Consider the following 23887-nt stretch of genomic DNA (forward strand, 5'->3'; position numbering starts at 1 on the left):
GACAGAGCCGACTGTAGCTTCAATATTTACCTTTGCTGGCTCCAGCGGGGGCACTGTGGCGACTTTCGGCACGGAAATAGACGGAAATACCCGATCTCCGTCGGGTCCGCTCTACTGCGCAGGCGCCGGAAACTTGCGCCTGCGCAGTAGAGCAGACCCGACGGCGATCGGGTATTTCCGCCTACTTCGGCGCCGACAGCCATCAGAGCGCCTGCGCAGGAGCCAGGAAGGTAAATATTGCGTCACGGCTGTACGGAGGGCTACAGCGAGACCCCCGAGGGACGCAGGACGGCGTGGGAAGCCTCATTAGGATCCTGAGGCTTCCCCCACCCGAGGTGAGTACCCCCCAGGGGCCGTTTTGTCGTTACAGTTCCTCTTTAAACCTGATTGTTAAAGGCCGAGTTCACCCTCCTGGATTTATCATTAGCAAAGGTTAATTTGGGACTATGCTATTACTCACACATCTTGCATATTCGATAGAGCTGTTCCAGAGTAATTCTGTTTGGAAAAGTCAGTCACATGACCCTGAAAGCCGTGTTCAAAAGTACACAGCTGCCAGCAGAGTGGGAGTTCCTTTCTTTCCACACAGCAATTACCTGGTCCTGCCCACCTCCTCTCTCAGCTTCCTACTGAGGACCACAGAGAGAAGGTGGGTAGGGTCAGCTCTGTGTTCACAGGAAAAAACTTTCTTCCTGATTAAAAAAATGTATATGTTCAACAAAATATACATAATAAAGACACACAAGCTGAGGGGCTTTAATCTTCTCAGGTCATTTATTACCAATGGATTTTCACTGCTGTCGTACTATCTCCGTTATATCCAACAATGCACGCACATTGCTCAATTACCTACCATGTGTACAAATCTAACTGTTTTTAGATGTTCTTAGTTTAGTGCATAACTGAAGAGGGACTAAAAAGTATTCAAATTAAAATGGCCAAGGTGCTGATAACTACATTCTGCTGATCTGTTCCCTCAACCTCTTAAGGTGGCCATGCATCAGGCGACTTGGCGGCCGATCAACCATCCGATTTGATTACTATAATTGGAAGAAAATCATTGCTGCCAAGAGCATGCTCGATTGACAATGCAACCAATTTCGAGCTGTTATTGGTTGCATGTATTGATCGGACATGTGATGTAGGGCCGACATGCTTAAACGCAAGCGTGAAGGTAACTGCATGTGATATCAGGACAAGCAATGAATGCGATGGAACCCACATTGTTGTCCCCCCTAGTGTAAAATGTGCTCTCCAACCCCTATCCCCCCTTTGCCCAATGCAGTATACTTTACCTGCCGGTGTCTCTGGGCTCCATCCTCTGTCCACATACACGTGTCCCACATGCTTGCCTGGGTATAAGTGGGCGTGTGAGGATGGAGCCAGAGTTGGACACTGACAGGTAGAGTATACTGCACAAGGCACATTTTACACTAGGGGCGACAGTGGAAGTGAAGGTGGCATCACAAAGCAGATTCCTGAGAATTTTTTTGCTGAGAGATCTGTCTCTTGGTCGATCTTCCCACACATCGTCTGAAGTATGGGCACCTTTAGTATAATGGAGCAATACCCTCTATTGAGCCCTGCAGTGCTATCCTCTGCCCTTCTCCACCTACAATGTGATGTCAAACCGTGCACAAGCAGTTCTGGCTTACAGCTGCACCAGTGCATGAAAAGGAGCGCAGTCACGATTAGAAAGCCATCAAGCTCTTGTCAGATTTCTTTCAGGGGTCTCCGTGTGGCAATGGTGGGGCCAGGACGACATGAAAACCATTTGCAGGAACCAGAGGCTTCTTTCTTCTTAGGTAAGCTTGAATGAATGAAATGACAGATACATGTAGCGTAGTTACCTTATTTTCTGTCCTAATGAGTTCCAGAAGGGAAGACTGTTCATATGGCACAAGCTGAAATAAAGAACAAAGCCGTAAGTATTTACACCTTTAAAATATATAACCAGTTCATATGAAACAAGCAATCAGTCCACAGGCCTCAAACAGCAATCAGTCCACAAATGAATGAAATAGACAAATCCTGAATACTCTTCTTGCTTATTGGTAGTTTAGTGCCCGTTACATGACTAATGTCTGAGTGCTGGGAAGAGAAGTAAAGGAATCGCCCTAACAAAGCACTTCCAGCCCTTCCCTATGTTACTAAAAACACTTTCTACTAGTGAAAATGAGAAGAAAATAAAAATAAAAAATAAAAATCACATAAGCCATTAATCAGAAGGTGGTTAAAGAGGACCTGAACTCATAACTTCCTTTCTGCTCTAAAAGATAAGCAACAACTGCATAATAACCTTTAAAGAAAAACATTTCTTTGTTGAAGCTGATACAAATTCTGCAATAATCTGCATTGTGCCTACTTCCTGCTTTCATGGAAGCAGATATATTGTTAACACAATGCAGTGTTCTCCCCAGGCTCTTTTAGCCGGGTGCTCCACCCGGCTAGTTTTGGTGACCACCCGGCTGTCATCTGCTCACCTCCTCCTATGCTGTAAGCAGAGTTGCTCACAGAAGCATCGGCCCTGCATTCTCTCATCTTGCCCCACCCGGCTACTATTTCATGCCACCCGGCTGGAAAAAAAATCTGGGGAGAACACTGCAATGTATTTACAAAGTAACTGCTCTGTCGTGGCAGTCAGCTAACACAGCTTTGAGATCAAATTACAACTTGTGATTAGTCACAGATGAAGGGGAATTGGACAGGCTAAACTCTATAAATGCATACAGGGTGCGCTATGTTTTTTTATCCTGTGCAAGGTTCAGGTCTACTTTAATGAGTTAAAAGCCAGTTAGTTGATCGGCAGCTCCTGACTGTGAACTGTAAAGCCTTATCTGGATACTTCCTGGTTGCTCACTGACTGAACTGTGAAGCCCATCACCATCAACTGGAATGCACAAGTACTGGCTGCACCACAGTAGGATTTGAGCAGTCTTTAGTATTCACCCACCTTGTCAAACTTAAATGTAGGTAGGCAACAGATTTTTTTGCTCTAAACTGATAACTACCAGCTGTGAGATTTCCATTCACTTACTGCCATGGTAAAACCTGTTACTAATATGTAAAATGGGGGGGGGGGGGGAACTATGATACAAGCAGCAATAAAACTCCAAAGACCTTAAATGATGTCCACCCTCACTCAAGTTTAAAATAAAAAAAGTATAGATGCTTGACCCAAGTGAGGAGATGTTAAAACCACTTGAGATTTTATTGAAGTCTGTGTCCCATTTAAGGCCCTCAACCTCACTTCTCGAGACAAAAAACTGCCGCTGAGAAGTGTAATGAGGTAATCTCCCACTTGAGAACAAACATGTGAATAAAGACACTACATATTCGACTAACCCTCCCTCCTCACTGAATAAAAAAGTAAAATCACATAACTTATAACTTAATTTATCTCCACTGATTAGGATTTGAGCTCATCCTGTTTTTTATAACAGACCATAAAATTGGAAGCAAAGGAAAATCACACTACAAAACAAATACAAATCAAGTAGGGGTTCTCCATTTCTTCCACCACCAAAGAAATTGAAGTACAAGTTTAAAGAGCTCCCCTTTAAATAAACTGTAATTTCTTCAGACTGCAAATAAATAAGGTAATGATGTTCTCTTTTGTAATATGTTATAATTTGCTTTAGGTTTCCACCATGCGTACATTAAGAAATTGCAATCAACTTCTCCAAACTGCAGCCACAAGAGAATGACTGGCTTTAAAAAGCAGAAAAGGGAAATTTACTGATAAATCATTCAAACATTGTCCATTAACAAATAACACATTGTCCGGAATAATGAACAGAAACCTATGCCGGAAACTAAACCAGATATAGCCATTTTTGGATGAAAACTGCTAACACACATATTTAAGTTGACATTTTACTGCTAAGATTGGCAATACTAATAATTCAGTCTTGGTTACAAATTATATGCCAACTGTATAAAGCTTGGAAATTGACCAATCCTAACTGACCAGAATTTAACCTTAACCCAAGGTGAAAATAAACTGACAAGATAAACAATTGTATTTATCCTCATACTCCTAAAAATTACTTTCTTTTATATATCCAGGTTTTATTTTATAACATTTACAAAGTAAATCGAATGTTTTGTTGTCTCTGCTCAGTGGCCGCCTATTAAGTGTCCCCAAATGAAAATACTGTACATGAACTATTAACCTTTTTCTATCACCCTCTGCTCTCAGGAGTTGTATTCTGCTAGGAAAACATGTATGGCTGTAATTTGCTTATCAGTGCTATTTACTATATTCCCAACAAGATACTGGCAAGACAGAAGCTGTCACTTGCATGCCTAAAAATTAACTCTTTCAGGCAGCAAAATAAAACAGCCTGGTTAGTAATATGTTTTGCACTTAACATACAAATGTTTGTCTCATGTCACATGTTGCCTCGAGTACACATTAACTAGGTTGCAATGTGACATCAAAAATCTTTCCTGAAGCCAAATAAAACTACGGTAATCTAAAACACAACCAATGCATACAACCTTTGAATAATAGTAAGGCAAGGATTCCAACTCTGAGGGCTCGTTTCCACTATCGCGAATTTGCATGCGTCCAACGCATGCAGATTCGCACATGTAATGCAAGTGAATGGACCTGTTTCCACTGTAGCGTTTGCGTGGTGCGTTTTTATGAGCGGTGAAAAAACGCACAAAAGAGCCAACGAATTCGCCTGCTAGTGGAATGCATGCGAATCGCCGCTAATGTATTTAACCTGCCTGGCGTTCTATTAAGATCGCCAGGCAGGCTGCGGGAGGGTTTTTTTTTAATAAAAAAAAAACTATTTCATGCAGCCAACTGAAAGTTGGCTGCATGAAAGCCCACTAGAGGGCGCTCCGGAGGCGATCTTCCGATCGCCTCCGGCGCCCAGAATAAACAAGGAAGGCCGCAATGAGCGGCCTTCCTTGTTTTGCTTACATAGTCGCCATAGCGACGAGCGGAGTGACGTCATCGACGTCAGCCGACGTCCTGACGTCAGCCGCCTCCGATCCAGCCCTTAGCGCTGGCCGGAACTTTTTGTTCCGGCTACGCTGGGCTCAGGCGGCTAGGGGGGCCCTCTTTCGCCGCTGCTCGCGGCGGATCGCCGCAGAGCGGCGGCGATCAGGCAGCACACGCGGCTGGCAAAGTGCCGGCTGCGTGTGCTGCTTTTTATTTGAGCCAAATCGGCCCAGCAGGGCCTGAGCGGCAGGCTCCGGCGGTACTGGACGAGCTGAGCTCGTCCAGACCGCCCAGCAGGTTAATAGGGAAATCGCATGCGTTTTTTACGTGTTATTTTACGCGATTACGCATGCGATTCCGCATAGGAACCAATGTAAATTACACAGGCAGTGACATGGTTAAAAACGCACATAGCCTAACCTATGCGAAATCGCATGCGTAATCGCGTAAAATAACGCGTAAAAAAACGCACCTGCATGCGATTTCTTCTGCGGTGGAATCCAGGCGATTCCGCACCGCTACAGTGGAAACGAGCCCTGAAGGTGCCCATAGGTGGAATATGGCTGTTCTGTGGCCTCTGCTTTAAAGGAAAAGCTTAAAGAAGGCCTCAAGTTAATACTGCCAGTTTTGATGGTGGTCCATTTGTAGTTTTAAAGGGAACCTAAACTGAGAAGGATATGGATTTTTCCTTTTAAAATAATACCAGTTGCCTGACTCTCCTGCTGATCCTGCATTTCTAATACTTTTAGCTACAACCCCTCAACAAGCATGCAGATCAGGTGCTCTGACTGAAGTCAGACTGGATTAGCTGCATGCTTGTTTCAATGTGCGATTCAGCCTCTACTACAGACAAAAAGATCAGCAGGAGAGACAAGCAACTGGTATTGTTTAAAAGGAAACATTCATATCCCTCTTCAGTTAAGGTTCCCTTTAAGAAACGAAGTAGCCACGAGGGCTTCAGAGGCAAAAGATTGGCTGCATAAAGTCCTAGTTGAAGGTCAATATAAGCACACCCCAGAAGGCATTATAAAATGCTCATTTTGGACATAAGATTAAATCAGTTCACAAAAAGCAAATACCAGAAAAATGTTAATGCTTAGCATGAGCTTCAATTTAAATATGCATTTTTAACCAAAACAATTTAGGAGGTACTAGTGCGGGGCATATGCTCCAAGCAATAAGAACACATGCATTTTTAAATTTCTTTCTCATGCAGGGTTTGTTAAAGAGCAACTGTAACCAATGAATGAACTTCATACCAATCAGTAGCAGATATTGCCTTTCCCACACAAAATCTTTACTTTTTCTCAAACAGGTTATCGGGGGCTCTGTATGGCTGATACTGTGGTGAACCCCTCCCAGTATGAGGTCAGCACCTATGTACTGATATCACACTATGGGAGACTTTTTTGCATTGTGGAAAATAACGTCTGTTTTCAAATGCCAAAAAAGCAGCATCTCCTTCCACAGACATCACCTGCCAGCAGTAAAGATATCACCACCAGTGATAAATTTAAGAATGTAAATTAGGGAGAGGAAAGATTTTACAATGGGCAAACACTGACTAGGGTCCGTTTCCACTGGCATTTACGATCACTGCATCACCTCACATCCCCCCCGCAGGTAATTCCAGTTGTTGTCTGAACAACAGAATGCAACTTCCCGTTAGCGGCTATGGGGACTCGGATGCGTGCTGCGAAAATCTGCAGCATGCTAGCCATAATTTCCTCCATGCCTCATCCAGTTAGGTAATTTGCATCAATGGAAACACTTCCATTGACTTACAATAGTGGTGGTTTAGTTGCGGTGTGGTGCAATGATCGTGTAGTGGAAACAAGCCATAAATCATTTATAAATAATTATTGTAAAAATTAAGCACTTCTTTTCATTACAGTTCCTCTTTAAATTACTTAATTCACTTAGTCTAAGGGGTTGTTCACATTAGGAATGATTTCGGGTTTTTATTAGCACTTGCGATTTTAAAAAAAAAAATCGCCTTAAAAGCGCTAGTGCAATGTTAGCTTATGTGAGTGTTCTCACATGAGCAATGAGCTTTCTATCCAATAGCAAACGCGGCTCCTGCCCCATTTTCAGAGTGTTTGCGATTCGATAGAAAGGATAGGGAAATCGCTAAGCGATTGAAAAAGCGCTTTGAAAAGCAATTTCACGAGCGCTTTTAATGAATAAATACATTGTATTTCTTCATTTCCGGGGCAAAGAGTTCACTTACTGACTGACATCAGGAAGTGAAAAAAAAATGCTACACAAAAGCACTTAGAAAAGCGCTTTTCTAAGCAAAAATCGCTCTAACAGCACTTAAAACAGCATTTGAAAAATTGCTACATAAACCGCTCAGCGCTTGCGATTTATAATGTGAACAATGCCTAATTGAGTCATCAATCATCACCCTACATCAACAAAATGTAACATCTACCTTTAGTGCTATTGGGTCCAATGTAAAGTCCCACACATCTCCGATAGAGTCATCCAAAGCATTCTCAATTCTCCGCAGCTGAGATGTATATTCCTCCAGAAATTTCCCATAGTTTTTCAGCTGGACCTCAGCATGAATTTCTGCAAAGAAAAATAAATGTAAATTTCCTGATATGGCCAAGCCAGTTCATGCTACACTACTGCATTATTTCTTGGGTTTTCAGCTAGAACAAGACCAGAGAGGCTCTGGTTTAAAAGGGAATCTGGAAAGGGATATGGAGGCTGCCATATATGCTGTTCTCTGGCTTCAGTAGTATCTGAATTATACACCAGAAACAAGCAGTTAATCGGGTCAGTGCACCTGATCTGCGTATGCTTGTTCGGTGTCTATGGTTAAACATATTAGAGGCAGAGGATCAGCAGGACAGCCAAGCAATTCTCATGGTTTAAAAAGGAAGGAAGTATGTCAGCCTCCATATCACTCTCACTTCATATTCCCTTTAAAAAAAAATCCCTTCAGGACAAGGAAAAACCATAGCTTAGACTAGTGTTTAGAGCCAACCATTGCAGAAGCAATTCAATTTGTATGTCCTACATCATCAATTACATTCTGTAACTGGAGACAATTCATGGATTTATAGTAGCAGCAAAATTACACCGTTATACAAGCGGAACACAGACTACTTTACATTGTATCAATGTGTCATATCCTTAACAGTGTCCAATGAAAAGAGGTAATAAAATATTTACAAAGGTGTGAGAGGTGTACTCACTTTTGAGCGATATGATATGTAGCAAAACCCTTATGCACAGCCAGTGTATGAAGGTTCCTTCCATATAAATTAGAAACATGGCTTTTAGGGGCTGCTCAGAGTAGGTCTGTTGCCGTACTACTTCCTAGAACAGACGTCAACAGACGTCAACAGACCAATGGACATGCAAAACGGACCCATGCTTATTTTGGAATAGTTTGCACATGTCTATCACCACTGTGTATGGTTTGCATGTTACATTTCTGCATCACCACTGTGTATGGTTTGCAGGTTACATTTCTGCATCACCACTGTGTATGGTTTGCATGTTACATTTCTGCATCACCACTGTGTATGGTTTGCATCACCACTGTGTATGGTTTGCATGTTACATTCTTGCATCACCACTGTGTGTGGTTTGCATGTTACATTTTTGCATCACCACTCTGTATGGTTTGCATGTTACATTTCTGCATTAGCCTGCAAGAGTTTTCTATACAGAGAATGGGTGGCATGCGCCCATTCCTAAAGAACTCTGGAGAGGTATAATGTATCCATAACATACTATACAGATACATTACCACTCTAGCATAGTGTAAACCAGCCTCCTCAAGAGGTAACAAAGTGAAAGATGTGCTGAACACTATCCAGTTTATATTCACTCATCTCTGTTGCCGAGATATCCCCTCACAACCTCAGAGGAGTTTCATTTCTGTTTTCCTGCCAAGTACCTTGCTATACTGCTTACTTACTAAAAATATTTTGCTTTTGGCCACATTAACTGTGGTGCAGTACAATGGCGGTTCTGACAAGGGGCTCGCCCCCACCTATGCGACATTCACGGTGCAGCGGTTGCATTGCTGTATAACGGAGTGTTGCATGCAGTGCGTTACTGCAAAACGTACATTAACATGTTACTTTTCGCTAACTATGCAACGGGCAGGTAATGAGGGGCACCGCAGTCCCGATCCGTTGTGTTACTGCTGTCACAGGGAACGCAATGGTCACTGTGAGCGTAACTTCCTATTCTTCAAGACCCTAGATTTCACTTACTAAAGTGCTGAAGTGTGGTTTGCCTTCCTAGTGGTTTTGGGTCACCTTGAGCTGCTTGGGTATTCTATTCTATTGTCCAGCCTTGTGTAATATGTTGGCGCTTTATAAATAAATAATAAATATAATAATAATATTAATAATAATATGGTTAAGTTGCTGAAATTATCCTACAACCTTATGCTGGGTTATAACAGACCACAGCGAGGACTACTTGCATATTAGTGAATTAGCTGGTGTAAATGAATGTACTTTAAAGAGACTCCGTAACAAAAAATTGCATCCTGTTTTTTATCATCCTACATGTTCCAAAAGCTATTCTAATGTGTTCTGGCTAACTGCAGCACTTTCTACTATGACAGTCTCTGTAATAAATCAATGTATCTTTCCCCTGTCAGACTTGTCGGCCTGTGTCTTGAAGGCTGCCAAGTTCTTCAGTGTTGTGGTTCTGCTATGAACTCACCCTTTCTGGCCCCTCTATGCACACTGCCTGTGTGTTATTTAGATAAGAGAGAAGCTGCTCTAATCAGCTGGATAAATCGTCCTCTGAGCTGGCTGGGCTTTCACATACTGAGGAATTACAAACAAGGGCAAAGCTGTTTGCAGGAAGAAAAGAGCAGCCTGAAACTTCAGTGCATGGGGGAAAGAAACACACAAATGATCTCTTGAGATTCAAAAGGAATGCTGTATACAGCCTGCTTATGTATGGATGTATTTTCTATGTGTGGACATACTGTACATCAACCTACTTCCTGTTTCGGTGGCCATTTTGTTTGTTTACAAACAAACTTTTTAAAACGGTTTTTAACCACTTTTAATGCGGCGAGGAGCGGCGAAATTGTGACAGTTTACTTTTGAGCGATTTTAACAATACAGATTCTCTTTAAGGTTGTCAGGTTGGTTGAAGGTTGGCCAGGATTTAATGAAAGAAAGGTTTATATTTATTTTTACTGTGAATGAATATATATACACAACTGCAGTTGTGTGACTAATTTACCAAACTCCAAGCCTCCCCACCATGGTCTAATACAGATTTCAGACTTCTGACACCTAATTTCAGACAATTTTTAATATATGCAAGCCAGGTGTGCAGAGTCACTTATGATCCCCCAGCCCACAGGTTCTAAGGCAAACGTTTGTGGAGGAAAAAAATAAATTAGTTACAAAAAAAATCTGTGATACTACAGGGTCCTAGCTCCAACTGTATGTTCAGACTAGTGTGAGATTTCTGTGGAGGAAAAAGTATTGGCAACATTTATTAGCGCAAGAGGTGTTGCCAAAAAGTGGGGAGAAAATGCCAGCACAGATTTACAAAAAGAACAGAATGAAATCCAAAGTGCAGCAGAAACATACACTCTTTCTCAGCACTCCAGACTGAAGTACACCCTATCTTACATGTCTTCCTTCCTGAGGAAAGAGAAGATTGGCCCTGCTCCCAGTCATGCCTCACTATTGGTCAGTGGGTTTTGTCCATCATAGAACCGGACAATAGTAAGGCCTGGGAGAAAAACGGGCAAAGAAAGATTTATTTTCCAAAGAAATGCTTAAATTGCACATTTTGTGATGATTTTCAGCATTTGTGATTACAGCCTAGAAAGATACAAAGAAAAAAGGAGAAGTCATCACATTTACAACAAAGAATGCCCTTGATTTCCACAGTCTCTTCCTGAAATGAATCAGCAGTTACAGTTCATGAACTCCTTCAACATGAAGTCAACATAAAAACTTCCACATAACTGAATTTTAGTGAAAGTCTACTTCATTTTCTGCATCTTCATTGCAGCCCTCTAACCAATGGTGACATCTGGTAGGGGTTGTAGTGCTCATCCTGCTCCTTTAACTAGTGTTCGGAGGGGGGCATCAATGTGGAATAAATTAGGGGTCCTTGGGATGCGGCATGTGAAATCCAGGGGAGAGGGCAAGGGGGAAGCAGTGATTGTTTCAGCTCCAGGCTTCTCCAGCAGGATAGTGGAGTTAAACTTATCCCTTACACCTCAGAGGTAATTATTGGGGAGGAGGAAGCTTGGTGGAGCGTATACTATGTGAGTAGGTAAAAGGGGGGGGGGGGGGGGGTATAGTTGAAAAATATAAAATATATTTAGGGAACTGCTTTAACTGGAAGTAGGGATGCAAATCATTTCAAGTTGATGCAGGATTATGCAAATTTTGTATGCACATTTATGCAGCTTGAAAATCTACCAATCAAATTTTACCTCTGCAAAATGATTGGTTTATTTTCAAGCTGCACAAATTTACATACAAAATTTGCATAATACTGCATCAACTCAAATGTGATTCCAGTTGAACAGCGATGCAGCCTGCAGCATTTTTGGTGGCTTTGGTATTCAGTGCAGTTAATTGGGCCTTTTCAATCACACAACGATCAGACTAAAACCACAGAGTAAAAACAAGTACACACTTTCAATTATGATTGGCCAATCACCGACCAATTTTACCACCTCTTAGTAGTATGAAGGTTTGGCTATACATCCGCTCATAATAGTCAATATCTGTTGTCTCTCATACTACATGAAGGTGGTAAAATTGGTCAATGATTGGCCAATCATAATTGAAAGTGTGTACCAGGCTTAAAGTGAACCAGAAACAAAGTACCCTCATGTATTTTACCATATACAGTATATCAGTGGGGATATTAGAGAAAGCACCTACCCTGCTCTCTGTTTCATTCTTCATTGTTCAGCTTGCTTCTTAATCTTAACTACTCTAAGACCACTCCACGCCAATGGGCGTGGCCGCGGAGGCAACCCCAGGACCGCCCAACTCCAATTGGCATCGGGTCCTGGAGCCAGCTACTGAAGGAGATTGTGCGCAGGGTGCGCGTGCATCTCCTTCTCAGGGGGCGGAGCTCCGCCCCGTCTTCAGTCTCCAAGCGGCAATGACTGTTAGACGGCGTGACCGCAGTCTATTTGCACAGTACAGCACTGCGATCAGCAGCAGCGCTGTACTGGGGACAGCCGTGTGACACGGCTGCCCCACTGGGGGACGAGAGAGTGATCGGCTCTCATAGGCATAAGCCTATGACAGCCGATCGCCGTGATTGGCTGGCGGGGGGTGGGCGGGATAGTGGGAAAAAAAATAGATTAAAAATAATAACCATAAATATTTACAAAAACACCAAAAAAAACCCAAACAACTGGGGGGCAATCAGACCCCACCAACAGAGAGCTCTGTTGGCGGGGAGAAAAGGGGGGGGGGGGTTTGGGGGAAATCACTCCTGTGCTGGGTTGTGCGGCCCTGCAGCTTGGCCTTAAAGCTGCAGTGGCCAATTATGAAAAAAAAAACGGCCTGGTCTTTAGGGGGTTTTCCACTGTGGGCCTCAAATGGTTAAGGTGCGTACACACGCACTACATCCGGAAACGACGGCTCGGCGGATCGTTCAGAAACAGCCTTATCAGTCCACCGACAGCGCGTACACACGCATTACTGTCGGCTGAACGTCCGCCCAGTGGGAGGGTCTGAAGGACCCGTCGTTTCCGGATGTAGTGCGTGTATACGCAACTTTATCAGCCCTGATAAAATCTCCGACTGAGCATTCAGTCTGGCTTTGTTATAATGACTCAGCCATAATAATTCCTGAGCAGAGCCAGAAGGGGGCAGGCTTGGGCTTGAAAAGACAGAGAACACAGGCTCAGCTTTAATGATTCCTGAATAAGCCAGACTGAATGCTCAGTCTGGGATTTTAACAGGGCTGATAACAAGCAGGCTGAGCAGTGAAGAATGAAACAGAGAGCAGGGTAGGTGTTTTCTCTAAAGTTCCCACTGATATATATGGTAAAATACATGAGGGTGCTTCGTCTCTGGTTCACTTAAAGGGTGCATAAATACATTCAATTTTGATTGGCCAACTGAATCACTTCCACGTAGTACAAGAGCTTTCCTATACAATCTGTTCATGTTATTCAAAATCTGTTGGCCCTTGAGGTAGTAAGACTAGCCAGTGATTGACCAATCTAAATTGCATGTGTGTATGCACCCTTAATGCATCCTTTAAGGCCTCTTTCCCACCAGGACGTTGTTTTAGGGGACGTTAAGATCGCATAACGTGCCCCTAACGCAACGCGTGGTGGTGTTGAAGTTGGACGTCAGATTGAGCAGCGTTATGCAGCTCTTGGTGCGCTGTTTTCCTTCTATCTATACTGATAGAACAGCCGCTCCAGGATAGTGATGGGAAGTCTGGATCTTTTCAAGGATTCGGATGATTCAAATCGGATCACTGAAAAGATCCAGATCTTTGAACCAAATCATTTGAATCATTTTACAAGGGAAGCAGACTGGGGGTGAAATGACTAGCAGGACAGGACTTTCCCTGCACTGTACATTCTGTATGTTCCTGTTTCTTCCAGACAGACATCCACTGTGAACCGAAGCGTTCATTGTGGTGATCTGGATGATTCGACTCACAAAAGATCCGGCTCAAATGAACGATTCATTCCTGATCTGGACAACACTAAGTCCAGGTTATGTCACCACAGTGCAGTGAATATTAATTAGCCATGTGGCTAGTCACTGAGCATGTGCAAGCAGTCTAACGCAGCTAAAGCCCAGTATAAACGCACAGCATGCTGCACTTTCCCAAAACGTGCAGCGTTACAATGTAACGCAACGTGGGCACTGTGAACAGCCCATTGATTTTTCATTACTGTGCGGTGGGCTGCGTTACAGGCTGCTCTAACGAGCGCCTGTAACGTCACACTGTGAAAGCAGCCTAAAAGTTATACTTGTATACAGTTAAAAAAAAAAAAATCTACAAATGTTACGGCACACACAAAGGCTACTTTTTACAGTGGTGCATTGCAGCATACCGACAGCTTTGTAGCTCAGCTTGCCCCACTGTAATGCACCACTTATGCAGCGTTCACAGTGCAGCAGGTGTGGTGTAAGGGCGTGCGACATCGTACAATACAGTAATAATGAAAAATATTTTCATTGACTGTATGCAATGCAATGCACAGATAAGGTGCAGTGCCACTTTCCTGTTTAGCTGCACTGTGTTCCTACTGTTAAAAGGAATGCAACTTCCACTGTGAAACTAAACATACCAAAAGATGCTTGAAAACACTACAACAACAATAACAATAATATTTATATAGAGCTTTTCTCCCTGGGGACTCAAAGCGCTGTGACCCTGCATTATGCAGTCTCAAAGGCTAGGGAAAAGAGGTGAGTTTTTAGCCTTTTTTTAAAGCTGTCCAGAGAGGGAGCCTCTCGTACTGATTGTGGAAGTGAGTTCCATAGAGTAGGGGCTGCGTAGGAAAAGGCCCGAGCACCAAATGTTAAGTGTACCCTGGGAATAACCAGCTTCATCTTGTTGGCAGAGCGGAGGGTGCGTGGAGGGGCATAAAGTTCCAGTAGATCTGCTATGTATTTGGGTCCCATGTGGTGTAGAGCCTTGAATGTCAGCAGGCAGATCTTAAAATTGATTCTCCATTTCACTGGCAACGAGTGAAGAGTTTGCAGTACTGGGGTGATGTGTGAGCTGCGGGGGGCATTGGCTAGGAGTCTGGCTGCAGCATTCTGCACTAGCTGTAAGGGGCGCAGAACCTTTTCTGTAGATCCGATGAACAGGGCGTTGCAGTAGTCTAGGCGGGAGGATACAAATGCATGAACCAGGGCAGGTAGGTCTTCAGCTGGGATAAGGTGTTTGATTTTCGCTATATTTCTTAGATGGAAGAAGGAAGACTTGACGACAGCTGATATCTGCTGTTTGAGTTTTAGATTTCCATCCAGGATCACCCCAAGGTTTCGCACAGAGTCTTTATACTGTACAGTATCTCCCCCAATTGCTAGTTTGAGGTGGTGAGCGTTTTGAACTTTATCCATCATGTGTGGACCACCTACCACCAACACCTCTGTTTTGTCAGAGTTCAGCCTCAGCCAGCTGGTGTTCATCCAATTTTGTAAATCCACTGGACACGCATTTATGGATGCTGATGGGTCTTGGGTGCCAGGCTTGAAGGACAGATACAGTTGTGTGTCATCTGCTTAACAATGGTATCCTAGGCCATAGTTCTGGATTATTTTGCCCAGTGTGAGCATGTAGACTGCAAAGAGTAATGGTGATAGTACAGAACCCTGTGGAACTCCATAGGGAAGTGGCACTGGATTAGAGTAGTGTGAGCCCAGACATACTTGCTGTGTCCTGCCAGATAGGAAGGTCTGAAACCAATTTTTTTTTATCAAAGTGTGTATAACAACAACACTACAGCATGCATAGAGCAATTTCGGAGACTATTGGGAAAATGGGACATGTGTTTAGTATGGAAAAATGGCTGAATAATAAACAGTATTAACAGAGATTATAAGGAACATAAAATAAAGAAGGACAGAAGAAAGCCGTATATATGATGCATTTGACGAATAAGTGGGAATTTGCTGAACAAATGCTGCATCTTTGATGGGTTTACAGATTGCTGCCATACCCATTCATTAATTCAGTGCAAGTTCATCTAAAAGGCATGGAGCATCTAAATTCATTCAGTGTGACTTCTATTCATAGTAGAAAGCAGCTGCCTCAATGAAAGGATGGGAAACTCAGAAACGGGGTCACATTTGTCTCTAGACTTGCTTATTGGATTTCAAGAACATCCATTGCTTTAAAAATATAAACATGATTACAAAGAGTTGATTTTCTTTCTGAGCTACAGGGACTTTGCTTTACCATAAAGTAAACAATAAGATATTACACAACCATAATAAACTAAATGGCCCATATGCAATTAATTTTTTCTCCTAGGAGATCATTTTTATCTTCTCTGTAAACTAAATTTTCAGCATTTTACAACTGAAAATGTACCCAAAAGTTGGTGAAAAAGTACTGTAAATTTTAATTTGAGTGTTTTCTTGCTTGCTAGTGACGTAAAAGGCATTTTATAACAAGTTGTAAATATATCACCTAGGAGAAAACTCAGGAGAAAAAGTGAATTGCATATGGGCCATTGTCAGGCCTGGTGCACACCGAGCAGTTTTTGCAGCGTTTTCCAAACCGCTTCCGCCTGTGATAACGCTTGGCTAATGTATTTCAATGGGATGGTGCACACCAGCGGTTTGAGGTTTTTAGCAAACTGCAAACGTAGGTCCTGCAGCACTTTTGCGGTTTGCAGAAGCGTTTCTGCCTCAATGTAAAGTATAGGAAAAGCTCAAACCGCTCTGGAAAACGCTACATCAGAGCGGTTTTCCAGGCGTTTTTGTTACAGAAGCTGTTCAGTATCAGCTTTTACTGTAACATTATTTGTAATCTGCTACACAAAAACGCTAGGTATGTTTAGAAAACGTCTCTAAACATGCCTAGAATCGCTCTGAAATCTGCTCCAAAAACCTCTAGCGTTTTGAGGATCTGCTAGCGGTTTTGGTGTGCACTGGGCCTGAGAAACAGGGTTTTTACATTACAAAGCAATTAAGAAAATGTTACTTTCACAATGATTCTATCATTACAATACATAAGCGCTAGACGAATTATTATTATCAAATTCAGGAACCAAGATCATTGACCATATAAAGTTTAAAATTAGTCTATATATCTTATGTACAGTTTAGATGGTTTAAACAGAAAATCTGTCTGCATACTGCTTTAATAGAATATGATTATTTATTCCTGTGATACAATGATAGCAGCCATATTGTTTGTAAACATTACACAGAGGCAGGCTTATCTACACTATCAGCATTCAGACTGAAAAAAACCTAATCCCCCTTCCTCCTCCCCTCTGCCTCTGAAATCTCTGGCTAGTAATACCTCCCCCTCCTCCTGCCCAGACTGAGCTCCCATAAGCCCTTGCTACTGCCAAGGCTCTCTGAAAACTGTGGGTGGGGCCTATTTCGTTTATAGGGAATTAGAGTATTAAAACAAAAGCAAAAAAGTATTTGGCTTGAGGAATGCCCTATAAACTATAGGAAAGGAACACAATTATGCAATGAGTAAAAGTTCATCTCAGATCCACTTTAAAGAGGCACTGAAGCGAAAAAAAATATATGATATAATGAATTGGTTGTGTACTATGAATAATTACTAGAAGATAAGCAGCAAAGAAAATATTCTCATATTTTTATTTTCAGGTATATAGTGTTTTTTCTAACATTGCATCACTCTATAATATGTGCAGATTACACAACACTCAGCATTCAAAATGAGTCTTTCAGAGCAGTCTGTGAAGTAATGAACTCTCCTCTAGCAGAGGAAAAGTAAACAGTTCAATAACAGTTGAGATAAAAGTCAGATAACAGCCCTCTCCACGACTAAGTTAGTCGGAGAGCTTAATAGCTTTTTTGCATAGAGATAACAACTGGAGTTTCTCAACTCTTCCTGTACTGGAAACAATTAGACTGATGTATCTGATCTTAATGTTTTTTTTCTTAGCTGTACTACACATACAAATCATAATATCTTTTTTTTCGCTTCAGTGTCTCTTTAAGGATCAAAGAGTTCACTTCCTGACTGAAATCAGGAAGTGAAAAAAACGGAATCACTCTGCAAAAGCGTTTACACAAACGCTTACCAAAACCACCCAAATCACAGAAATCGCCAGGAAGGCAAAAAAAAAAACAAAACCGGCAAAAAACGCCCAACTCAAACGCAACCACGATCGGAACACAATGAGAAGGAGGCCTAAATGTATGAACCTGAAGTAGGTATTAGTTAAAGTGAACCTAAAGCCACACAAAACCGGCCGACAGGCATGGGAACGTGAGTAATTGAGGAGGCCGCAATAGCAGCATAGGGGGCGATATACAGGCTGGGAACGCGAACAATCACTCGCGTTCCCATGCCTGTCGGCCGGTGACGGCCAAACCGGAAGTGTTCGCCGGCGGGTGCAGAGGCATCGGAGCGGAGCTGCGAGGGCACCGATCGGCTGCAGGGGGCTGAGGGAAGCCCCAGGTGAGTTCATCTCATTTTTTTTGTGTGGCTTTAGGTTCACTTTAAGATGTGTACACACACACATCTAATTTTTATTGGCCAGTTTTACCACCTCCAATCTGTTCACAGTAGGCCTGAACGATTTATAGTTTTTAAACCGAAATCGCGATCACGGATACAGCGATTCCGTGATCGTCAGAGTGGCGATTTTTTACGATATCCCACGCCCTCCCGCTCTGCACTCCCCCTCGCCGCTCTGTGTACAAGTCGCGGCTTCTCAGCGACTCTAATTCCCGGCGGTTCGCCTGCAAACCTCATTCTCCCGCTGTGAGCCACCTCTCCTCCTCCGTCATCAGCTCTTTTGGCTTCTTCCTCTGCCTAGCGTGTCATCAGCTGGGCGGGCGCCGGGCATCAGACTCCGCCCACAGGCTCTCGTTTTCCTGCGCTGTGCGCCGCCTCTCCTCCGTCATCAGCTCTTTTGGCTTCTTCCTCTGCCTAACGTGTCATCAGGGCGCCGGGCATCAGACTCCGCCCACAGGCTCTCATTTCCCTCTGCAGGACAGTGGAACATCAGAGCAGCCTCAGGTAGACTTTTGGTGGCTGGAAGAAGCCGGTGCACCGGCAAGTAAAGCTTTACTTTATTTTACCTCAGAGCCTCCACACACTTGTTTTCCCTCTCCCTCTATTGCTAGCTGGGCCTGTCAGTTAAAAATAGTGTGGCAGGCAATCAGGCTTAAGAAATGGAATTACAGGATCACAGTTCAGCGCCCGCCTCTTTTGCACAGTAGAATTCTGAATGAGGCTTACAGCCTCCTAAAGCTTCATTTGAAGAAAATCGTGGATTGAATCGAAATCGCAATTTGACAGAAATCGTGCGATTCAATCTTTTCCTAAAATCGTTCAGGCCTAGTTCACAGCATTCAAAATCTGTTGACCCTCATACTACATGGACGTGGTAGTATTGGATGTGTGTACGCAGCCTTAAAGAGACTCTGAAGCTAACATTTTTTGCTATACTTACCTTTTAATTAGCTTCAGAAGTCTCATCAGCGGTAAACCGCTGCATCCCCGCTGAAAAACAAGTGCTGCAGACCCCTCAAATCCCCGGGCAAAGATCCAAAACCAACTTGGTTGTGGATTGTGCTGCCCTGAGAGGCAGGAGGTATGAGATGTAGCTCTGCCTCTCCTGCCATCAATCGCTGCCTCGCCCCTCTCTGTGAAGGAAGTGTGAGAGGGGCGGGGAGAGGCGGCGATCCGCCGCGAATGACATCAGAAGAGGCAGAGCTACAGCAGAGAGCTCTGCCTCTTCAGGAAGCGCCGGCCAGATTACCCCCCCGGGGATTTGGGGGGTCTGCAGCCCTCGTTTTTCAACAGCGGCTTACCGCTGATGAGAGTACTGAAGCTAATTAAAAGTTAAATGTAACAATTTTTTTTTGCTTCAGACTCTCTTTAAGCCTGGTACACACTTTCAATTATGATTGGCCAATCACTGACTAATTTTACCACCTCCATGTAATATGAGGGTTTCCCTGCTCATAGTGTTTAACTAGTTCGGCCTATCTGGATGAGCTTCCTCGTCCAGATAGGCACTGCTGCTGCCGCCGACTGGTGCGCGCTTCCGCTGCCCGCCGCTAGCCCCCGATCAGTGAATGGAAATATAATTCCCATTCACCGATCTAACTTCCCCGCAGAAATACCGACGCTTTCTCTCCAGAGAGCACGGTATTTCTGCCCCCAGGAAACTTCTCCCCAGCATTTTAGTTCCTGGATGCGAGATTGTTCGCATCCAGGACTTTTTTCACTGTAGCCATCTTGCGGCCAAATAGTAAACTGCACCCACATACATTTTTATTAAAAAAAAAATATTATTTTACATTTAAAATTAGCAGTACCCTCCCACACCAAAAATTACCCACATACACTTTTTTTTTATTAAAAAAAAATAAATAAAAAACAATAAAAAAAACAAAAACAACATAAATAGTTACCCAAGGGTCTGAACTTTTTAAATATGCATGTCAAGAGGATATGTTATTATATTATTTAAAATTATAAGCTTATAAATAGTGATGGACGCAAATTGAAAAAATGCACCTTTATTTCTAAATGAAATATCGGCACCATATATTGTGATAGGGACATCGTTTAAACGGTGTAATAACCGGGACAGATGGGCAAATAAAATACATGAGTTTTAATTACGGTAGCGTATATTAATTTCAAACTATAATGGCCAAAAACTGAGAAATAATGAATTTTTTTCATTTCTTTCTTAATCTTCCTGTTAAAATAGATTTAGAAAAAAATAATTCTTAGCAAAATGTACTACCCAAAGAAAGCCTAATTAGTGGCGGAAAAAACAAGATATAGATCAATTAATTGTGATAAGTAGCAATAAAGTTATAGGCGAATGAATGGGAGGTGAACGTTGCTCGGATGCATGAGATTTTCGGACTGCGGTGCTGAACCGGTTAATATCTGTTGACCCTCATAGTACATAAAGGTGGTAAAATTGGTCAGCGATTACCCAATCATAATTTAACCTCGCTGGCGGTATGATTACTTCCAGATTTTAGTGTGTTTTTAAAACGTTTCAAACCCTAAAATGAGGAAAACAATCATCCTGACAGAATCTCTGCAGCAGCCCCGGCTCTCACTCACCTCCCTGGGCTCCAGCGCTGCAATCTTACCTCTGTCCTCTGGGTGGCGCTGTAACTCTGTGGTGAGATGGATGATTGCAATCTCACCACAGTGATTCAGAGCCTGGAGGACAGGAAGTAGAACAGCTACCAATGTCTGGATCCCCCTGGAGGTGAGTAAAAGCACCTGCTGCACGCCATTGCTCTGCATCGAGCTCCCGGAGGCTAGCCCAAGCATAGCTTGGGATTACCGCCAAGGAGGTTAAAGCATGTTCCAGGCTCTAGAGTCACAAGACGAATATCAGTGGTGCAACAGCCTATTGTAAGTATCAAAGACAGCATTAGGCATGGAACCCAGTAGGAGCGCTTTTCTGAGCACTTTGTCATGTGAAAACTCTTGCTAATGTAATGCTAATGGGTGTGATCCCACTTGAGCGACGTGATTTTATAAAAATTCCCCATAGCAATAGCAAGAGCTTTTTCAAATCACTAGCGATTAGGAAAGGCTGCTAGTGGGTTTGAGCCCGTACAGTTGGTCATCCAACTACAGTAGTTGGCACTGGTGTGACACAAGTAAAGCATTGGTCATGATCGTGCAGTGGGCATTGGAGAGTGCCAAGAAGCAATTCAAGCAATGACAAAGGCCATAAAATCCCCTCTATATTCGGATAGGACCTAGATTAAGGTTGAAAATGTTTGTTGCCTAACAGGAAAGCATTTTAACAAATCCAGCCCAGGTCTGCAGGATCACTCCAAAAAATGGTAAATTGTGCAAACACTACTATTAAGCAGTCCCCATTTAGAAAAAGCCATGAAGCCCCAAGTCAGCCTGGAAGAGGACAGGGATGAAGGACGATTTTCAGCACTTGCTTGACCTCAGAAACGTATTACCTCAATAATTAAAAAAAAAAAAAAAAAAAAAAAAGATTATATATATATATCCTATAGCGGGTGGCATGTAGTAGGTTCCAGCCTGACATAACAAACATTAACAGATGGCATATACACATAATCAGAGCACTGACCTATCACACCAGCAAGCATTTTGCGGGTGGTATGTACAGAGTACTGTCCAGTCACATTAGCAAGTATTTGCAAGGGTATGTAAAGAGGACTGACCTGTCACATAGACAAGCATTAGCAGGTGGCATGTACAGAGAACTGACCTGTCACATGAGAAGCTTTAGCTAGTGATCTGTAGTGAGTAAAGACCTATCACATCAGCTAGTGGAATGTAGTGGGTACTGACCCATCCCATGAGACCAGCATTACCTTTAGGCATGTAGTGGTTACTGCCCTGTCACATGAGACAACTATTTCCTACTCGCATGTGGTGCTTACAGTCCTGTCACATGATCAAGTATTATGTATAGGCATTTAATGGTTACTGATCCATCACATGACCACGTATTATATCCAACTTGGAACAGGGGCCAGTGAAATGCACTTCTTCAAATTCTGATTCCCCAATTCTGCATCCAATGTGCATGTGAGACATAATGTTTTGTATCTCATTGACCGTCTCTGCACATAAGCAAACATTAGCTAAAAACATGCAATGATCACTGACCTCTCACACAAGCAGCATAACCTGAGGCATGTAGTGTGTACTGACCTATCCTATGAGTAAGCCACATACAATGGGCGCTGGCCTGTTGCATTAGCAAGAATTCGCTATTGGTATGTAGAGAGCACTGAACTGTCACATGAGCAAACATATACTGTAAAGTGAACATCAAGTTATACAGCATACATTTTTCTAGACCCCAGTGAATGAAACTGATTTGCTGTAGTAGGAAGTAAACCTTGGTTCCCACAACAGACTACTTTCAGTTGTCCAATGCTGCAGATAGTGACGTGCACAGGACATGAGTGATGAGAGTCATGAGAAAAGTATTAGCCAACGTTGGTTACAGCTAACGGCACCTGACATGTGGAAGTTGGAACAGCATTGTGACATGAACTAGCTGCAGAGTAGTAACGCCTGGCGAGCTTATCAACATGGCATAATGGCATGCAAAGAGTAGTAGCCAGTGGCATGAATGGCTGTCATATGCCCTGTCATCAGCACTGACATACAAGGGCTGATACCAATATAACGATGGTGGGCGCCACTGTACAAAGCCATCACAGTTCAATATGCCTTGCTTCTCTATCTATAGTTATGCAGCACTATCCAGTATGTTAGCTGCCTGCAGTGTGTCCCCAAGTGTCATCGCAAAGCCAGCTCCAGGACAGGGAATGGTCACATGACCGCACACTGAGGGGACACAGCAGTCAGTCACCCCTGGCGATGCTTACTCTGCGAGCCGTCATCAAACCGATCAAACTCCCAGTCCGGAGAGATGGTCTCCGTAGTCGCCGCCATCACCGTCCAATCCAAGGATGACCGCCGACCCCGCCCGCCTCCTTTCCCCGTGACACCCGGGAGCATGTGACTTCCTGTTGCAGTACAATTCTTAGCTTGGGGCAGCCCTGCGAACTCTGGCCGCCATATTGACTGTGGGTAAGCTTGGCAGCTGTGTACGCAGTGTAGGGAAACGAAACGAATGCAAAAGACTGTTCCGAACATGACGTCACTTGTCATAAGGGGACATAACTCTTTCCAAGTCAGCAACAATGTATTTTCTCCAGCTGGACCTGCAGTGATAGGAATGTGTAAGCTACTTGAATGACATTTTTTAAAAGCTATTTGATTGATTTAGAGTGGTGCTGGTTCTCTTTCTAAAACAAGGAAGTTTGGGAACACTTGAAGAATGGTAATCTCAATATACAGAAGTAACATTTTATCCTGTGCATTAATAAAGTTTTGAGCAAGATACAAATAAAACTATGAATTTGGAAAAGCCAAGTTTAAAGCACACCTGAAGTGATAGTACTAGCCCTTCTCAGGCTATGTTTATTATTATTATTATTTATTGTATTTATAAAGCGCCAACATATTACGCAGCGCTGGACATTAATTTAAGTTACAGACAATATTTAGGGGTGACAAACAGCAATAGGACAATACAGGAATACAAGAAAACCAGATCACACAGCACAGTATGAGTACAAGGTAATGCTTAGTCAGTCACTGGAGGGGAGCATGGAGATTAGGCAAGTTAAGTTCACTCAAATGCATAGCATAGGTGCACAGTAATGGAGGTGCATGATCAGGTAGGACACAAAAGGAGGAGGACCC

The 23887-nt window shown here is 43.1% G+C and overlaps 1 protein-coding gene across 1 annotated transcript in view; it reads right to left on the minus strand.

The window, feature by feature from the left end:
• Window positions 1-23127, minus strand: part of WASHC4 (WASH complex subunit 4) — a 93152-nt gene extending 70025 nt beyond the window's left edge. The window contains exons 1-3 of the mRNA XM_068276910.1: window positions 23005-23127; window positions 7392-7531; window positions 1851-1904 (exon numbers count right to left, since the gene is read on the minus strand). Coding sequence (XP_068133011.1) covers window positions 1851-1904; window positions 7392-7531; window positions 23005-23071 — 261 coding nt within the window. The 5' untranslated portion in view covers window positions 23072-23127. The remainder of the gene's footprint in view (window positions 1-1850; window positions 1905-7391; window positions 7532-23004) is intronic.
• Between the last annotated feature and the right edge of the window lie 760 nt (window positions 23128-23887).

The sequence above is a fragment of the Hyperolius riggenbachi genome, chromosome 3, assembly GCF_040937935.1.
Source record: "Hyperolius riggenbachi isolate aHypRig1 chromosome 3, aHypRig1.pri, whole genome shotgun sequence".
Classification (NCBI taxonomy): domain Eukaryota; kingdom Metazoa; phylum Chordata; class Amphibia; order Anura; family Hyperoliidae; genus Hyperolius; species Hyperolius riggenbachi.